At 34.4% G+C, this 21762-nt stretch overlaps 1 protein-coding gene across 1 annotated transcript; it reads right to left on the bottom strand.

The window, feature by feature from the left end:
- Positions 1–6428: 6428 nt before the first annotated feature.
- OR4K13 (olfactory receptor family 4 subfamily K member 13) lies at positions 6429–7343 on the bottom strand. The gene is given in 1 exon segment (NM_001193841.2): positions 6429–7343. A coding segment is annotated over 1 exon segment (915 nt).
- Positions 7344–21762: the final 14419 nt, after the last annotated feature.

Genomic DNA, 21762 nt, shown 5'->3' with positions numbered 1-21762 from the left:
TGTATCAGAGGCTCATCCATGATGTAGCATGTGTCAGTGTCAATACTTTCTTTCTTTGTGTTGCTGAATATCACATTTTATCTATCCATTAAGCAAATGATGGACATTTAGGTTGTTTCCAGGTTGGGGCTATTATGAATAATGATGCTATGAGCATATGTGTCCAAGTATTTATGTTGAAATATATTTTCATTTATCTTCTGTGAATATTGCTTGTTCATATGACAGTTTTAGGTTTAACTTTTTGAGAAAGTGACAAATTGTTTTCCAAAGTGACTGTATCATTTTACATTCCCAGCAGCAATTTATGAGAATTGCAACTTCCCTATATTCTCACCAGCATTTGTTATTGTCTATCTTATTTTGAACAGTCATTGTAGAAAGTATGAAACGGTATCTTATTGTGGTTTTAATTTGTTTTTTTCCTAATAAATAATGATGTTGAAAATCTTTTCATGTGCTAACTTATGTGTTTTCTTTGGTGAAATGTTTGTTCAATACATTTTTTTAAATTTTATTTTTAATTGACAAATAATTATGTCTATTTATGAGACTTAATCTATACATTGTGTGAAGAGCCAATCAAGTTAATTAATATATGTACCACCTCACAGACTTATCCTTTTTTTTTGTGATGAGACATTAAAAGTCTATTCTTTTAGCAATTTAAAACATAGAAAACAGAGCCAGGTGTGGTGGCTTATACCTGTAATCAGCTACCTGGGAGACTGAGGCAGGAGGATAGCTTAATGTCAGGAGCTTGAGGCCAGCCTGGACAAGGAGTCTCTAAAATGTTTTTTCTAATCAAGCAGTTGCAGTGGTGCACACCTATAGTCCCAGCTCCTCAGGAGGCTGAAGTAGGAGAATTGCTTAGGGCCAAGAGTTCCAGGACAGAGCAAGATCCCATCTCTTCCTTTCTCTCTCTCTCTCCTCTCTCTCTAGATACATATATCTAGAGATGTGTATATATCTTCAGAACATTATTATTAAATGTGGTCATCATGCAGTGCAATAGATCATTAAAAGTTGTTCCTCCAGTCTGAGATTTTGTACCCTTTCCTCTTCATTATCGCTTCGCTATTCCCTTCTCAGCCTTTAAAAAATGTTATTTATTTATTTATTTAAATTATAATTTAAGTTCTAGGGTACACGTGCACAACGTGCAGGGTTGTGACATAGGTATACAAGTGCCATGTTGGCTTGCTGCACCTATCAACTCATCATTTACATTAGGTATCTCTCCTAACGCTATCCCTCCCCTAGACCCCCACCCCCTGATAGGCCGCGGTGTGATGTTCCCCGCCCTGTGTCCATGTGTTCTCATTGTTCAGTTCCCACCTATGAGTGAGAACATGTGGTGTTTGGTTTTCTGTCCTTGTGATAGTTTGCTGAGAATGATGGTTTCCAACTTTATCCATGTCCCTGCAAAGGACATGAACTTATCCTTTTTTATGACTGCATAGTATTCCATGGTGTATATATGCCACATTTTCTTAATCCAGTCTATCACTGATGGGCATTTGGGTTGGTTCAAAGTCTTTGCTATTGTAAATAGTGCAATAAACATATGTGTGTATGTTTTTTATAGTAGAATGATTTATAGTAGAATGATTTATAATCCTTTGGGTGTATACCCTGTAATGGGATTGCTGGGTCAAATGGTATTCTAGTTCTAGATCCTTGAGGAATCCCCACACTGTCTTCCACAATGGTTGAACTAATGTACACTTCCACCAACAGTGTAAAAGCATTCCTATTTCTCCATATCCTCTCCAGCATCTGTTGTTTCCTGACTTTTTAATGATCACCATTCTATCTGGCATGAGATGGTATCTCATTGTGTTTTTGACGACCAGTGATGATGAGCATTTTTTCCTGTGTCTGTTAGCTGCATAAATGTCTTCTTCTGAGAAGTATCTGTTCATATCCTTTGCCCACTTTTTGATGGGGTTGTCTGTTCTTTTCTTGTGAATTTGTTTAAGTTCTTTGTAGATTCTGGATATTAGCCCTTTGTCAGATGGGTAGATTGCAAAAATTTTCTCCCATTCTGTAGGTTGCCTGTTCACTCTGATGATAGTTTCTTTTGCTGTGCAAAAGAAGCTCTTTAGTTTAATTAGATCCCATTTGTCAATTTTGGCTTTTGTTGCCATTACTTTTGGTGTTTTAGTCATGAAGTCTTTGCCCATGCCTATGTCCTGAATGGTACTGCCTAGGTTTTCTCCTAGGGTTTTTATGGTTCTAGGTTTTACACTTAAGTCTTCAATCCATCTTGAGTTAATTTTTGTATAAGCTGTAAGGAAGGCATCCAGTTTCAGCTTTCTACATATGGCTAGCCAGTTTTCTCAGCACCATTTATTAAATACGGAATCTTTTCCCAATTTCTTGTTTTTGTCAGGTTTGTCAAAGATCAGATGGCTGTAGATGTGTTTTTTCTGAGGGCTCTGTTCTGTTCCATTGGTCTATACATATCTGTTTTCGTACCAGTACCATGCTGTTTTGGTTACTGTAGCCTTGTAGTATAGTTTGAAGTCAGGTAGCATGATGCCTCCAGCTTTGTTGTTTTTGCTTAGGAATTTCTTGGCTATGTGGGCTCTTTTTTGGTTCCATATGAACTTTAGAGTATTTTTCTTCCAATTCTGTGAAGAAAGTCATTGGTAGCTTGATGGGGATGGCATTGAATCTATAAATTACCTTGGGCAGTATGGCCATTTTCGCAATATTGATTCTTCCTATCCATGAGCGTGGAATGTTCTTCCATTCGTTTGTGTCCTCTTTTATTTCGTTGAGCAGTTGTTTGTAGTTCTCCTTGAAGAGGTCCTTCACTTCCCTTGTAAGTTGGATTCCTAGGTATTTTATTCTCTTTGCCTTTAAATATATAAGTGACACATAATAATTGTACATGTTAATGAGGTATAATATAATGTTTCAATGTATGTATGTGTAGTATAATAATCAATTTTGGGTAATTACTATATCCATTAATTTAAACAGTTATTTCTTCGTGATGACAACATTCATAATCTTCTCTTCTAGCTACCTTGAAATATATACTACATTGTCATAATCATCCTACTGCTTAACAGAACACCAAGCCTTATTGTTTCTGACTAAATGTAACTTTGTACCTATTGACCAACCTCTCCCAGTACTCTTCCTCTCCTTGACTTTCCCAGGCTCTGGTTACCAGTTTCTACTCCCTGTGTCTATAAAATCAGCTTTTTTGGGTTCCAGATATGAGAGATTATAGAGCATTTATCCTTCTGTGCCTAGTTTATGTCACTTAACATGTCTTTTGGGCTCATTCATGTTGTTGCAAATGACAGGATTTGATTCTGTTTTATAGCTGAGTAGTATTTCACTGTATGTGTGTGTATGTATGCATGTGTGTTTATACATATATATGTACTTATATATGCTGCATTTCTTTATCCATTCATCTGTAGATGGATATCTAATTTAATTCCATATCTTGGCCTTTGTGAATGGCACTGCAATAAATATAGGGGTGCAGATGAACTGTTTTCATTTCCTTTGGGTATATGTGAAGAAATGGGATTGCTGGATCATATAGTAGTTCTAGTTTTATTTTTTTGAGGAACTTCTGTACTGTTTTTCATAATTGCTTTACTAATTTACACTCCCACCAAAAGTGTATAAAAGCTCCCTTTTCTCTGTATCTTTACTAGCGTTTATTTTGTTTGTTTGTTTTTTGATACTAGCCATTTTAACTGGGTCAACAGGATATCTGATGTGTTTGTAACTTGCATTTCTCTGATGATTAGTGATGTTGAACATTTTTTCATATATCTGTTGTATCATTCATAAGTCCTCTTTTGAGAAATGTCTTTTTAGATCTTTTTGCCCATTTTAAATTGTTTGTTTTTGAGTTCCTTACATGTTTTGGATATTAGCCCTTTATTATATATATGGTTTGCAAATATATATATATTTCAATATGTGAGTTGTCTCTTCTCTGTGTTAGTTGTTTACTCTGTTGTGCAGAAGCTTTTCAGTTTGACGCAATCCAATTGTCTATTTTTGCTTTTGTTGTCTGTGCTTTTGGAGTTCTATATAAGAAAACATTGCCAAGATCAATATTGTGGAGATTTTCCCTGTTTTCTTCTCTTAGCTTTACAGTTTCAGGTTTTATATTTAAGTATTTTATCCATTTTGAGTTTATTCTTGTGTATAATATAAGATAATGGTCAATTTTATTCTTCTGCATATGGATATACAGTTTTTCCAACATCATTTATTAAGAGATTGTCTTGGCCGGGTGTGGTGGCTTATGCCTATATCCCAGAACTTTGGGAGACCAAGGTGGACAGATCTAATATAACCAGCTTAAAATACAACCAGCTTAAATATCTCCCCTCCCCGCTGCCCACCGAGCCCCCAACACACCCATCCATGTCTACCACCCCGCTCAGAGGCTGAAAACAAGTGAAGCCAGGAGTAGTAAAAGACAAACAATTTTATTCGAATGTGAGCAGATGGGAAATGGCCAGGCTCATGCCTTTAACAGATCATTCCCCGTTTGGGGGCTGAGTAAATGAGTTTAAGACGGAAAAGATATGGGAAATATGTGAGAATAGTGCAGGAAGGTGCAGGTCTGCGTGTCTTGTTCTGAAGGTTATCTTGAGTAATGGCCTGTCCTGAGGTCTGATTTGCCTTTTGCTGACTGTGGCCTGGTAGCGGTGGTTTAACTGTAAGTAATTCCCCTCTCAAGAGAGGATTCTGCAGCCAGGTTTCCCTGCCTTGTTTGTTTCAAAATCGGCCCCTAAGATTTCTAAGCAAGCACTTAACTAGATAAGAAACACTGTGTATGAATGTACCTGGTGGGAAAGGGAGATAAAGTCTTACAACACAAGGCTACATTCTGAGATTCAGAAAGAAAGAAAAAAAATGTTTGAAAATGCATTTTGAGGCTGGGATCGTTGGCTACAATAATTCAACTTGTATATAAAATGTTTTCTCCATAAAATTGGTTGTTCAGTATAAAACAACTAAGGCTGATGTTAGATGCCCTTTATGTAACAAATGATCTAATGGCATGTTAGAGACCTAATATTCAATGTTTTATCTGCAGTCTCTGGAATGGCTTTTCTGGATACTAGGTATCCAATAAAAGGCATAAAGTTCTTTTTGGATTTATGCTGAAGTTGAAAGACAGGAGCCATCTCCCATACCAGTTGCCTTAAATTTGCTTTTGCCTTCTATTGAGTTACAGGCCTAGTTGCCTAGATGGCAAAGAGAAATATGAACAGAGCTAAGAAGGAGGAGGTAAACTTGGAACAGAAGCAGTACAATGTACAAGTATGGACAGGAATGGTCTATACTTACTTTTTTTCCCTTCCTGTCTGTCTTTTAAATTTCAGCATGACATGGCTTTGAATTCCAAAGAGTGTCCTATATTTTCTATTATATGATCAGACTACATTTGACATACCTCTCTATCTCATCTCTTGACATCATAGCCCACGACCCAGCTCAGTGAAATTATGTGTAGGTTCTCCTCTGTGTCATGCTTCTACGCATTCTCAACATACTATTTCTTTCTCATGGAATGTCTTTCTTCTCCATCTAGCTGATGCTAACTATGAGTGGAAACCTTCCTGCCCTGCCCTGATTGAGACGTCATTCCTCTGCACTCTCAAAGCACCCTGTGCATCATGTAACAGTGCTGTTCGTGCCACAGAACAATTACTAATTTAGTTCTCTCTATCCATCCATAGGTATAAGTTTCTTGAAGCCCTGGCTATATCTTCTGGCATTCTGTAGGCTCACAAAATATGTGAAGAATGGTTGAACACACTGTGCTTACGGCAAGCAAGTTGGTATAATTTAATACACACTAATCATGGATTACCCAGAACATGCAGTTTTCTAGTCTGTAAGGCACTTGGATAAATTACTGTGATGAGATGTCATCTGTGTGCTTTCTCTAAACATAGATTACCACCACCACCAACAAAAATCGTAACAATAATAATGTGTTTTCTGAGGTTTAAGAGTATGCTAAAATAATAACGAAAGATGCATATAAACAAAGTTGTATAGATGAAAAAACTAAATCACAGGTAACTTATTTATTTTGTTCAAATTTGCATCAGAGAAACAGATAAAGGTGGGAGTTAAATGTATACAAGCCAAACTGTAGATGTTATGTGTTTGACCACAAAAGATCACGAAAAGGTGTTTGCTTTTTAACAATTACATCTACTGTTTCCTCATACAGACTTGAACTATTAGCTGGTACACAAGTTATAGCGGTTTTTGCCAGCACTTTAATTTTGTCATTTACTTTAATGGCAAAAACCACAATTACTTTTGCACGAACCTGATACATTAAAAATGAGTTTCTTAAATGTTCAAACAAACAAGACAGTGTCTCTTCAAAAGTGTCAACTAAAAAGTATGTTTTACATTTATATGCAGAGTATTTTTTTAATGGCTGCTTTTACCTCTTGATTTCTTAATGTATAAATAATAGGATTTAAGAGAGGTGTGAAAATTGTGTAAAACACAGAAAGAATTTTATCTACAGAGTATCTGCTGAAAGGCCATACATAGATAAAGACACATGGAGCAAAGAACAGAGTCACAACTGTGATGTGAGCTGAGAGAGTGGAGAAAGCCTTAGAGGATCGACTAGCAGCACGGTGCCTAACTGAGAATATTATGACTCCATAGGAGAGAAGCAAGAGGAGGAAGCAGACCAGTGACAGGAGCCCACTGTCAGCAATGACCAGGAGCTGTAGGATGTAGGTGTCCTTGCAGGCAAGTTTAATCACAAGGGGAAGGTCACAGAAAAAGCTGTCTATAACACTGGGACCACAGAAGGGCAAATTCAACATGAAAGCCATTTGACTAGATGAGTGCACAAATCCAACTGCATAGGAGGATAACAATAGCCCAGTGAGCACCCGTGGGCTCATGATGGTCATGTAATGGAGGGGTTTGCATATAGCAACATACCTGTCTATTGCCATGGTTACAAGCAACATCATCTCACTCCCACCCAGGAGGTGCATAAAGAACATCTGAGAATAACATCCCCACCATGAGATGGTCTTACGTTCTCGGAGGAAATCTACGATCATCTTAGGGGTAGCAAAAGAAGCCAGGATCATATCAATGCAGGAGAGGTTGATAAGCAGAAAATACATTGGTGTGTGAAGGCGTGCATCAAAGGTCACAGTCACCAAGATGAGAAGGTTTCCTAAGACAATCCCCACGAAGACCACAGAGAATCCCAAGAAGAATAAAATCTGAAGATTTTGAGATTTGCAAAGTCCCAACAAAATAAATTCAAATACCACTGAATGGTTTGTTCTTTCCATATTGTCAACTTTATCCCATAATGATCAAAATAAGTGAGAATAAGGGGTAGGGAAATGATGCATATTGGAAAGAAATGTTCACGTTGGTGTCCACATTTGGCACTCAGTCAAGGCACTTGAACTTACAAGGACCCTTACTTTTGTGGAATTTTGTCGGTCAGTGATTTTACTAATGGCCCAGAGAAGTATACCAAATAGTCAGTAGAATTCAGAATATAAGTTTCTGGAAGACAAAAATAAAAACATTAATAGTACATGAAACCACAAATATATAGGTCGTGAATTAGAATCAGAAGACCTCTACAGGACACCTGGGTAAGCTGCCCACTGGGTGACATAGGACAAGTAACTCTCCTTTTGAGGATTTTCTTCTCAGTTAAAAAAAAATTGGACTCTATGGTATCTAATGCCTCTTTGTGCTATAAAAATCTCTATGAATAAGATAATGATTCTGGTGAGTTTTATAGTCACATAATAATATTGAGTTTTATTAACATGAAAATGATATAGAAAATACATCCAGCATTCTCAAGAACCATGTTTTGAAATGGACTCTGGTAAAGATACATGAATTAGGTCCTGAGAAACTTACCTTATTTCCTCCATGCTCCATTCTTGCATTAATCCCTCACAGATCAGTATTAGTAATAGCCACTACATACTTTTGAAGTGTCAAATATATGTATAGTATATATATTATTTATAACATGTCTATTATATACATTTCACATATTTGTATATAATTATTTACATAATTTGTTCATTCAACATTTCATATTTTTCACATCAAATACATCCTCTATATGGTTAGACAATGTGTACAAACAGCCCACAGTCAAATGTAACAACTAATTTCATTTTCAGCTTGTATTTATTCATTCATTTACCTGGTTATTGCTATGTAGTAGTTAGCTGGTTGGCCTGTGCATGGTTATTTGTCATAGGTTTCAGAATGACTTAGCTTGACGTAACATTTATGTTGGTAAAACAAATACAGTTCTTTCAGTATAATCATCTAAATTTATGACAAAATTTGTCATCAGCCCGTGCTTATTACAAAGTGGGTCTATTGGTTCAGCTTTTTAAAAAATTACCTTCATTGCTAATAGTTTTAAATTAATCTAGGTTTTTACAAAACACCTTCAGTAAATAAAGTATGTGTAGTCATCTTTTTGTGCTGTTATTACTTACAAGACAAGGGAAGAATACTTTTGTGATGGCGCCTTACGTGAATCCCAGGAATGGCCTTCTATCTCCTTTTCCTGTATCCCTAACAGTTATCTGCAATTTACTCTCCCAATCATCAGAAACAGGAAAAAGAGAGACCGCACTGCTATATGTTTCTTTGAGATAATCCCATAGGAACATTTATCCAACTAGGGATTTATTTTTTTTCCTATGTAAACATATCTGTTGGCCAATTTCCCGCTCTGAGAAAAATGATGCAAAATATTAAATTGCATCAAATATGTAATTAGAGCCATTCACTTATATGTCTAAAAAGGTTATAGCTCCCTTCAGTTTTATGTCTCATATTTAAGAATTCCTACTAATGCTTCTTTTTGAAACCTAATTTTTGAAGCTGCATTTAAACAGAACAGAACAATTTTCAAATACATACAAAGCAGTTTATAAATGCTCCAGCATCTGGAATAGTACACATCAAAAGCACTAAGTGAATATCTGTTGAATGAATAAACTATGTAGTACATATTCATCATCTAGATTAAGTCAGTTGACTCAATCCACAGAAAAATCCACAAAATCGGGGATTTTAACAACATTTATTTTTAAATGTCAAATTGAATGCTGAAGTATTTTTAAAATCAGAAATATAACAGCCATTTTTAAAAAGCTGGTTAAAATACGTTTTTTTTTCTTTTAATTATCTTTTAAAAAAGTAGTTTATGCTATTATGAAAAAGCACATCACAAATAACAGAAAGATAACTGACTGTGAACATTTTAAGAGTTTCTTAGATAGCTTTCCAGAAAAACAATACACACTTCAGTACAGTGTGTGTGTTAGTGTTACGGGTATTAATATTTACATTTATATCATTTTTATTAAGACTGCAAATTTTATATTATATGTATAGTTATTTTTCTTGAGTTTTTAACTTATTACATTAAAATATGTTGATATTAATATACAGAAACATAACTTTTTAATAGGTATATAGAATTCCATTTTGTAGATGTTGTATAATGTAATCTCCCCACAAATATAGTTTATTCTTAGGAAATTCACATTACTTATAAAAATTCTTTTTCATCATATCACTTTCTTCTTTATAAACCTGTGGTAACTGCCTTATCAATCCCAAAATTCTCCTGGATAGTCACAATCAACTCCTCACTCACCCTAAAAATCCAATTTTGTTTTCTAATATTTCAGTAAAAACAGCCTCGTGGTTTTCTGCATTATTGATACTTTTTTGTCCTATTCCTACTTGTTTTATTATTTTTAGCTAAACAAGTTCCTCTGTCTATATGTAACCACATTATTCAGTATATCTCAAGCCTTCTCTCCTAAGTAGTAAAAACTTTTCTAGACATGGAACTCATATCAATCTCCACTATATCTGTGGTTCATTTCACTTACTCTGCCACTTAATTACTTTCCAGTTATATCATTTGTGCTGATATTCTGAAACAGAAGGGACACTTGAACAAGAGTTATACAAATTTGTTCTAAGCCTAGATCCCTTCATTTTTCATTCTTTTTTCTTCAAGTTAATTTTAAGTTCCTTGAATACAGACAAATTACTCTTATCTTCCTCATAATACATGTTATGTAGGTTGTCAATAGATTTGTCAATAGAGTGTCTGACTAGAAGCAGACATATATCTAAAAAGAAAACCTTTGAAAATATTTTGCTGGGCATTATGCAACTAATGATATTTAACTATGGAATAGATGGATTGCACGCCAAATAATTTTTCAACTTTTCAGTCTTTTCTGCAACTTAAACTAATCAATAATTTTCCTTTACAGAAGAGTTTGTAATTATAAACCTTACACACACACATATGCATGCACACTTTTTTTTTTTTTTTTTTTTTTTTTTGAGACAGAGTCTCACTCTGTCACCCAGGCTGGAGTGCAGTGGCCAGATCTCAGCTCATTGCAAGCTCTGCCTCCCGGGTTTACGCCATTCTCCTGCCTCAGCCTCCCAAGTAGCTGGGACTACAGGCGCCCGCCATCTCACCCGGCTAGTTTTTTGTATTTTTTAGTAGAGACAGGGTTTCACCATATTAGCCAGAATGGTCTTGATCTCCTGACCTCATGATCCGCCCCTCTCAGCCTCCCAAAGTGCTGGGATTACAGGCTTGAGCCACCGCGCCTGGCCTGCCTGCACACTTTCAAATGGTGTTGAGGAAGCAGGGGGAGACAGAGAGAGAAAAGAGAAAATGTTTGCTTTCAAAAGGATCATTTTAATCTTTCTGGCATCCCTCCTTCCTGCAGAAACAAAGATCCTTAGCTTTCTTTTTACTGTGAAACACTTAAAGTATATTCTAAAATGATTCATGCTACCTAACTTCAAACAATACTACAAGGCTACAGTAACCAAAACAGCATGGTAGTGGTACCAAAACAGACATATAGACCAATGGAATAGAACAGAGGCCTCAGAAATAACACCGCACATCTACAACCATCTGATCTTTGACAACCCTGACAAAAACAAGCAATGGGGAAAGGATTCCCTTTTTAATAAATGGTGCTGGGAACGGAAAACTGAAACTGGACCTCTTCTTTACCCTTTATACAACAATTAATGCAAGATGGAATAAAGACTTAAATGTAAGATCTAAAACCATAAAAACCCTAGAAGAAAACCTAGGCAATACCATTCAGGACTTAGGCATCGGCAAAGACTTCATGACTAAAACACCAAAGGCCATGGCAACAGAAGCCAATATTGACAAATGGGATCTAATTAAACTAAAGAGCTTCTGCATGGCAAAAAACTATCATCAGAGTGAACAGGCAACCTACAGAATGGGAGAAAAATTTTGCAATCTATCCATCTGACAAAGGGCTGATATCCAGAATCTACAAAGGAACTTAAACAAATTTACAAGAAAAGTAACAAACAACTCAATCAAAAAGCAGGTAAAAGACATGAACAGCCACTTCTCAAAAGAAGACATTTATGAAGCCAACAAACATATGAAAAAAAGCTCATTATCACTGGTCATTAGAGAAATGAAAATCAAAACCACAATGAGATACCATTTCATACCAGTTAGAATGGCGATCATTAAAAAGTCAGGAAACAACAGATGCTGGTGAGGCTATGGAGAAATATGAACGATTTTACACTGTTGGTGGGAGTGTACATTAGTGCAACCATTATGGAAGACAGTGTGGTGATTCCTCAAGGATCTAGAACTAGAAACACCATTTGACCCAGCAATCTCATTACTGGGTATATACCCAAAGGATTATAAATCGTTCTACTATAAAGACACATGCACACATATATTTATTGCAGCACTATTCACAATAGCAAAGACTTGGAACCAACCCAAATGCCCATCAATGATAGACTGGATAAAGAAAATGTGGCACATATACACCATCAAATACTATGCAGCCACAAAAAAGAATGAGTTCATGTCCTTTGTAGGGACATGGATGAAGCTGGAAATCATCATTCTCAGAAAACTAACACAGGAACAGAAAACCAAACACTGCATGTTCTCATGTTCTCACTCATAAGTAGGAGTTGAACAATGAGAACACATGAACACAAGGAGCGGAACATCACACACTGGGGCCTGTCACAGGTTGGGGATCTAGGGGGAATAGCATTAGGAGAAATACCTAATGTAGATGGCGGGTTGATGGGTGCAGCAAACCACCATGTCTTGTGTATACCTATGTAACAAACCTGCACGTTCTGCACATGTATCCCAGAACTTAAAGTATAACAAAAAAAACTGGGGATAAAGATACATGAATTTGGAAATCAATATTTTAATTCCAATGCATGGACTCATGAGCAATAACTATAATCCAATGAGTATTAGAAGCTAAAATTTAATTACAGGAGACTATATTCATCAAAATATGAAGAGAAAAAGACAAATTATAATTGAACACCTACTTGTTGTTTGTACTGCTTAAGGAATAAAAAATATGAAGATAATTCATTATGTTCATGACATTGTAATATGTTGTTATTTTACTTCCTGTAATTAGACATATATTCCATCTCATATTAATATTTTGTGTATGATATGAGGTAAGGAAAAGGAACATTTATTTTTCTAAGTGAATATCTAATTGCTCCCACACAATTTATTTAAAAGGCTATATTTTTCCCCGCTGAATTACAGCAGCGTTTTGTTCTGTATCAAATGGTTGTATGTATGCTAGTCAACTTCTGGCTCATGAACGCTATTTCATTAATCTTACTTGTATATCCTTACACCATAACCACAATGTCTAAGTTACTATAAGGTCTTAAAAAGCATTCAAATCTAGTAGCATAAACCTTCCAGCTTTGTTCTTCTTCTTCAGTGTTGGCTATTTAAAGCCTTTTGCATTTTCACATATATATTTTTATTGTTGTGTTTTTGAGACTTTACTGTTTTTAGAGCAGCTTTAGATTCATGGCAAAACTGAGAAGGTACAGAGATTTCCCAAATAACCCCTGCCCCTCACATGCATAGATTCCCCCGTTATCAACATCACACATCACAGTGGTACAGTTGTTACAATTGATGAGCCCACATTGACATGTCATAATCACCCAGAGTCCATAGTTTACATTCTAGTTCACTCTCGGTGTTGCACATTCTGTGGGTTTGGATAAATGTATAATGACATGTATACATCATTATAGTATCACACAGAGTATTTTCTTTTTTTTAATTTTCTTTATTATTATTATTATTATACTTTAAGTTCTAGGGTACGTGTGCACAATGTGCAGGTTTGTTACATATGTATACACGTGCCATGTTGGTGTGCTGCACCCATTAACTCATCATTTACAGTAGGTATATCTCCTAATGCTATCCCTCCCCCTCCCCCAACCCCACAACAAGCCACTGTGTGTGATGTTCCCCTTCCTGTGTCCAAGTGTTCTCATTGTTCATTTCCCACCTATGAGTGAGAACATGTGGCATTTGGCTTTCTGTCCTTGAGATAGTTTGCTGAGAATGACGGTTTCCAGCTGCATCCATGTCCCTACAAAGGACACATACTCATCCTTTTTTATGGCTGCATAGTATTCCATGGTGTATATGTGCCACATTTTCTTAATCCAGTCTATCACTGATGGATATTTGGGTTGGTTCCAAGTCTTTGCTATTGTGAATAGTGCTGCAATAAACATACATGTGCATGTGTCTTTATGGCAGCATGATTTATAATCCTTTGGGTATATCCCCAGTAATGGGATGGCTGGGTCAAATGGTATTTTTAGTTCTAGATCCTTGAGGAACCGCCACACTGTCTTCCATAATGGTTGAACCAGTTTACAGTCCCACCAACAGTGTAAAAGTTTCACATATATATTTTTAAATTTTCTTGTGCATTTTCACGAAAAAGCTTGCTAAGATCTTTAAGGGAATTGTACTAAATATATAGAGGAATGGTGGGAGGGGATTGGATGTCTGAATAATAATGAGTCTTCTACTTCTTAAATGTAATATATTTCTTATTTTTCTTAAGTTTAAAAATTTTATTCAGCAGTATTTTGTAATTTTCAGTGGAGATGTCTTGCATACTGTTACAATTAATTTTAGTATATTGATCTTAAATTCAGAAACCTTCTTGACTTCATTTATTTATTGAGACAGAGTCTCATTCTGTCTCCCAGGGTGGAATGCAGTGGCGCCCTCTTGGCTCACTGCAACTTCTGCCACCCAGGTTCAAAGGATTCTCCTGCCTCAGCCTCTGGAGTAGCTGGGACTGCAGGAACGCCACTGCGCCCAGCTAGTTTTTGTATTTTTTGGTAGAGACGGGGTTTCAGCATGTTGTCCAGGTTGGTCTGGAACTCCTGACCTCAGGTGATCCACCCGCTTTGGCCTCCCAGAGTGCTGGGATTACAGGCATGAGCCACTGCACTCGGCTACTTACTAATTTTAATAGAGATTACTTTATTCTTTTGGAATTTTTATTAGATAATCATGTTGTTTCTGCATGAAAATAGTCCTGTTTATTCTTTTCCAGTATTTATGCTTATTATTTCTCATTTTTGTATTATACATTTGCTAGGACCTCTAATAAAATATGCATAGAAGTAGTAATAGTGAAGACTGTTTTTCTGGTCTTTATGTTTTTCAATCCTGAATATAACTGACCGACAACTATTGCTACTATCTTTAATCAAATTGTTGAGGTTTTCTTCTATTTCTACGTTACTGATAATTTTATTTTTTAAATTATAAATGAGTGGCTGAATTTTATCAAATTGTTTTGGGGCATCAATTGTTATGACCATATTCAGTTATCCTTTATTCTGTTAATGTGATGAATTATATTGATTAATTTTTCAGACGCTGTCAACTTGGTTATCATACATTTTATGTATTTGATTTTTAAAGATTTTCTTTATATTTTTCTCTATAATTTTGTATTTTTTGTATCTTGTTAGGTTTCATATCTTTAGTAAACTTGATATCAATTTTATTCTAGACTAATACAAATATTTGTGAAGTGTTCCTTCTTTCTCTGGATTTGCATTATCTCATTCTTAAATGTTTGGAAAAGATCATCAATGAAGACAACTGGTTCCTCTGTTTTTTAGAAAGACTATTTAATTTTAATTTTTAACTCTTATTTTAAGTTCTGGGGTGCCTGTGTAGGTTTGTTACATAGGTAAACTTGTGTCATGGGGGTTTGTTGTACAGATTATTTCATCACCCAGGTATTAAGCCTAGTACCCACTAGTTATTTTTCCTGATCCTCTCCCTCCTCCCAGTCTCCACCCTCTGAGAGTCCCCAGTGTGTGATGTTCCCTTCTATGTATCCATGTGTTCTCATAATTTAGCATTATGGTTTTCAGTTCTTTAACAAATATGTAATAGCCAACTTTTTCTTCTTTCGTTGGTCATGTAATTGTGCTTTCAAGGAATTTGCTTATTATATCCAAGTTGTCAGCCATTCATGAAAATGGGGCAAAAAGCTAAATAGGTACTTCACAAAGGGGAATATTCAAATGGTTAGTAACAATATGAAAAGATGTTCTACATCATTAAAAATCAGGAAAATGCAAATTATAACCATAATTACTATTGGTAGGTACGCACAAAAAATAGCTAAAATTAAAAAGTCTTGAGAATACCAAAGTCTGTTAAGCATGTGGAACAACTAAAATTCTCCTGCATTGCTAGTGGGAGTGTAAAGTGGTGCAATCACATTGGAAACCCATTGGCAGTTTCTAATAGACATGGCTATCCCATGGTTCAGTAATTCCACTCCGAGTTACATAATAAGAGAAATGAGTGATTATATTCATAACAAATATCCAACTTTTATAGAAACAAAGTAACTGTTTCTATAAGAGGTAAGTGGATAAGAGTAAGAGGTAAGTGGATAAAAACATTGGAAGATCACACACTGGCATATCACTCCACATTTAAAAAGAAGAAACTTCTGATATGACATGGATGAATCTCACAGATATTACAATGAGTGAAAATTACAGTCACAAAGTAGTACATACTATTTAATTTGATTTATATAAAGTTCAGGCAAAGAAAAGGCAAAACTAATAAATGACGATAGAACAGTTACAGCTACCCATAAAGTTGTGCTGTGCTTCTTTCCTGGTTCTACTCCCTCGCAACCTATGTAAAGTTAGTCTGACTTCTGTGTCTTGATCTGAGCTGTGTTTACACTGGAAGATACATACATAAAAATAAATTATGTAACTGTAAACATGAATTTTTGAATCTTTGCATACTTTATGTAAAACCATTTTGCACAATTTGTCGTGTATGTGTTACACCTCTGAAGAAATAAACACACAAATGTTTAAGATAGGAATAAATTAAGTACATTCTTTCATATAGTATTTTTAATAATCTGTTATCAAGATTATAATGTCTGAAAAGACAAGGTATTTTATTTGTGTCTGGAATAGTGAAGCAGAATGAAAGCCTTGGGTATAAGTATATTGCAGTTGCCTAAAGGATCTTTCAGAAGGAATTTTATTTGGGGACACAAAAAGAGATTAAAGCTTTAACTGGCTATATTAAAAAGAGCAAAATTTGTGAAGAAATGTAAACACAACCATATTGATACAGCAGTTTGTAGGAAATCTTTCAAATAAGCACACATTTGAATTATGTAACAAACTCAATAGTTTATTTTGAAAAAGAAAAAATAAATCAAACAAAGAGAAGAAAGAAATAAAATAATCTTTTCCTTTATATGAGTGGCGGGTTAATGTATACTGATACTGTCATTTATCTGTTACCCTCTAGATATTTTATAAAAATCGTTTTGTATATTTTTAATACGTAATAAAGACAAATTTGTATTTGGAATTGAGATGGTTTTTATCTACTGATATAGGGAGAGAAAATGAAAACACATATTTATATCCAGTCGCTATAGGAGAAAAACAGAACTAGGAAATGAAAAATGAATCCATTTCATCAACACCTTTAATAGCCATGCTATTTCCTTAAAAGGATCTAAGCTGTGAGTGTGTAAGTAATCAACAAATGAAGTTACTAATTCAGAGACAACAACAATAAAATTATTTTGAACCCTGTTGACCAGGCTTTTCACTGAAATCACAGTGTAATTTGACAAAGCAGTTGGCTGTATAGTCCGTTTGCTGACATGATAAATGCAGGTCATCAAATGCAAGAGACAAGAAATTAGTCAGCTATTATTTGCGATGGGAGAGATCAAACAATTAAAAATAGTGAATTTCTTTTATTTTAACTGTTAACTGTTTTGGCACAATGCAGTTCCAACACAGCTCCCAAATCCAAGAGGAATTAATTATAATGGAAAATTACAAAGGTAAACAAAGGTATCAGAGAGATGTGACTCTTAGGAAATAGTTATTTCCAATATTTCCAATTAAATTGGTACACTTGATCTTCATTTAGATAATATGAGTAAAGAAAGAGATTTATGGCCACCAAAGTTGTCTAAGAAATTTTCCATAATAAAGTGAAATATAATATTATTAATCTTCTCTACATTGTGTTTCTAAATTCTTCTTACTTTGGAGCCTTGAAAATTCATTTTTATCTATTTTCTAAATAGATACCTTTTATATCTATGTCTGTGCATGGAATTATGGCTATATTTTTTGGTTAGTAATGTCTTATTTTTGTGTCTTCTTTATGGTGAAAAGCCACACACTATTGAGAGATTCCAAACAGTCTAACTTCCCAATTCCATGGCCTTTAATTGCTGGGGGAATTCATTTATAAGACGCAAGGTTTTCTCAGGGTCATTAATCGACACATTGTTCATGCTGTCTTATACAACTTTAAAATAAAAGGAATTTCTACTTTATGAGAATTGGAACATGAGAAAGAAGACTAAACAAAGTGGGGACAAGCGAAAAAATCCTAAAAGTTGCAGTAACTTCCGGTCACAACTTCCAAAGCTAGCAAGAGGTATGCTGGAAAAGTAATGTTGAAGACATTTTTATGTTAGTATTTTATTAATTTTTTTTCAAATTTTAAAAGTAAACCATGTTCATTACAGACTATTTGTGAAATATCAAGAGATATAAGAAAAATATAATGAGATGTAATTTTACCTCCAAAGCAAATCACTAAAGCACTTTGATGTGCATGATCTCAATCTATTTTTCTACTGAAATTAAACTATTTTTTTCAGTTGTTTAAACATCATTTATATATTTTCTTAAATATTTTTTATATTTCCTCAGTTGATAATATATTTCAAAGATATACCTGTACTCTCATGTTTATTGAAGCATTATTTACAATAGCCAAGAAATGGAATCAATCTGTGTCCATCAACAAGTGAATGGATAAATAAAATGTAGTATATATACAAAATGGAATGCTATTCAGCTGTAAAAAAGAATGAGATTCTATTATTTTCAGCAACATAGATGAACCTGGTGGACATAAGGTTATGTGAAATAAGCTAGGCTCAGAAAAACAAATACCACACAATCTCATTTATATGTGGAATCCATAAAGTAGAGCTCATAGAACTAGCAAGTAGAATAGTGGTTGCCAGAGGCTGGGGTGGGAAGTAGGAGACAGAGGGAGAAGTTGGTCAATGGGTACAAAATTATAGTTAGAAAGAACAAGTTCTGGTGTCCTATTATGGAGTAGGGTGACTATAGCTAATAGCAATGTATTTTATATTTCAGGATAGCTAGAATAAAGGATCTCAAAATTATCTACTCACTCTATGTTACAGAGTTACCACATTGCAAGAATAAGGGTTCAGAATAGGAAGAGTGAGACAGTGAACTACAACAGAAAATTATTATCCAGATATAGATACAAATATTTTTATAAAAGTGACATATGATAGGAACAGATTTTTTTATCAACAGGGAAAATATTGAGTTATGATGACACCACAAAGAAGTAATAAATTAATCTACTAATTCTACTTCTTTATCACCACAAAGAAGTAATAAAGGTATGAAGTGATGGACATGGTAACTACTGTGATTGATCACAATACAATGTACACATAATCAAAATATCACACTGCATTCCATAAACTTGTACAATTATTATAGGTCAGTAGTAAATACACAAAAATTTTAAGATGATAAATGATTTAGAATATATTTCCAATCTATACTATCTGTAGTAGGTTGCCTAATCAATAGTCGTCAACCTCAATTTTCAGTGCTGCGGCAACTCTCCATGTTTTAGATAGTAGATGGTGAATCAGCACAGCCAGTTACCATCACAAACCTCAAATTATTTACAGGTTATTTTTTACAGTTATATATAAAATAAGTGAATCTCTGATTTGAAATCTTCGGTAGTGAAATGCCAACTACATTTTTAGAGACAGGGCTAGAGTCTAATTGTACCTTATAAAATTTCATAGATTTTGAACTTGTAAAAACTAGAATCTGAGTTAAATCCTATAAGCCAATATATCAGAGATAAGCACTGTTGCTAGTATGATGAATTTATGGTTCACCTAGATTTTTATGATGCTAATATGCATATATGCATAATTTTTCATTAATATACTATCACAATGTAAAGCATGACATTTAAAATTTTAGTAATATACATTTTTCATATCAACACATAGAGATTTCTATTTTTAAATCACTCTATTAAGGATGGGTTTCTCGGGTGCTAATATTTTCTTATTAAAGACAATGCTACAATAAGCATTATTGATTATATTTATTTGAAAACTTAGGTATAAATTTTATAAACTATAAATCCTAGAAGTAAAGGTTCTCTGTTCAATTGTTGAAAAACTTTTACGTATAAGAAAAAGTGTCGTTTCCTCCAAAAATATTGTGTTGATATATAAAAAAGTAGTATATGAGACTTTTTATAGCATCATCACACATCTTGACCAAAATTGAATTTATATTTTAATATGATAGATAAAAAATGTGCATTTTGTTATTTTAACTTGAATGTCTTTAATTATAGATAAGGTTGAATACTTTTTTTTTTTTTTTTTTTTTTGAGGGAGTCTCGCTCTGTCGCCCAGGCTGGAGTGCAATGGCGCAATCTTGGCTCACTGCAAGCTGCACCTTCTGGGTTCACGCCATTCTCCTGCCTCAGCCTCCCGAGTAGCTGGGACTATAGGCACCCACCACCATGCCCAGCTAATTTTTTGTATTTTTTTTTTTTTTGCAATTTAAAAAATATTTATTGACAATTTTTATTTCTTCCTCTGAGGATTTTTCTAGTCTGATGGTCATTTGCCCATTGCAGTGTTTGTGTGTTTTTCTTGCTAATTTCAAAGAGTTGGTCTTAATCTTTTAAAGATATTGACCCTTTATTGCATATATGTAATACATATTTTCAAATGTTTTAACATTTGTATGCTATGTGTTTATTTTTATTTTTATATACAACATGTTTGGGATACTAAGGTTTTTCTGTGTGTAGTAAAATCTGCCAATATTTTGCTTCATGATTTCTGCTTTGGTTGGCAGTACCTCCAAATTACAAAAAATTGCTAAATTACATTTTTTAATTATTATTATACTTTAAGTTCTAGTAGAGATGGGGTTTCACCGCGTTAGCCAGGATGGTCTCGAGAATACTTTTGTTTTTAAAGATATTTGTACTTCTTCTGTGGACTGACAATCCATATAATCTCTTCACTTTTCATTGCTTCTTTAATCTTTCCTTTCTAAATGCTACAAGTTATTCATAAATCAGCGATAACAGCTCTTTATTTTGTGTTTCGAAAATATATTATCATCTCTTTTCTTGTGTTTACTCTTTTTTTACTTTTTCACTTTCATTGTCAAATGTATATCTTTGTTTTCATGGATTCAAATTTTATGTCTAGAATGTTTTTATCCATTCCATTATGTTAAAATAATATTCACCCATTTTTCTTTCACTAATATTATAATTTTATTTTTACAGATGTAAATATTTTACCTCTCTGAAATTTGTTTTCATATGAGATTAGAATCTGATACCGCTCTCCAGGCATTAGCAAATTACCCTGTCATCATATACTCAATATTTTCCTTATTGATAAAAAATCTATTCCTATCATATGTTACATGTATATAAATATTTGTGTCTAGATCTGGATAATAGTTTTCTGTTGTATTTCACTGTCTCACTCTTCCTATTCTAGACCCTTATTCTTGAAATGTTGTAACTCTATAATGTAGAGTGAGTAGAGCATGAAGGAACATGCTGCTATGTCATATAGCATAGTCACGCGTAAGAAAGGCAGGATTTATTAGGGAAGCTTATAAGTAAACATTTAGAAAAGCATCTCCTTATCCTGTCATCTCATGGAGAAGCATGCAGGGGCCAAGTTACTGCTGTGTGCAGCATTGTAATGTGTCCTAGGAAAGCCATCTCATCCGCTAATGACTACTTTTTTTAATTAGGAAAACTTGAAAGCAAACTTAGAAGAAAGGATTAAATTACCAAGCCGTAGAAGCTAGGCAATATGAATTTTGAAGTCAGCTTCATTAAGAGAACATAACAAAGCCAACTGCTGGTGTTTATTGATACTGTGGACATCTGACATCAGGAAGAGCCCCCTTTCCTAAGGAAGAGCCATGAGCAGCAGCTAAAACATCATACTGCAACCTTCCTGGAGACTAGTGAACCGTGCTGTTAGTGTCTCCCAAATGTTGTAGAATGTTTTTGTTCTTATCATGTAGAAAATTTAGAACTTTGCTTACGTTTTCAGTTTCATTTGGTTTACTTTTGTATCCTTGAGTCAACACCAAATTGTTTTATTATGTAGTTCAATA

This window comes from Macaca mulatta, chromosome 7, assembly GCF_049350105.2.
Source record: "Macaca mulatta isolate MMU2019108-1 chromosome 7, T2T-MMU8v2.0, whole genome shotgun sequence".
Lineage (NCBI taxonomy): Eukaryota > Metazoa > Chordata > Mammalia > Primates > Cercopithecidae > Macaca > Macaca mulatta.
This window is presented reverse-complemented; position numbering and strand designations above follow the sequence as displayed.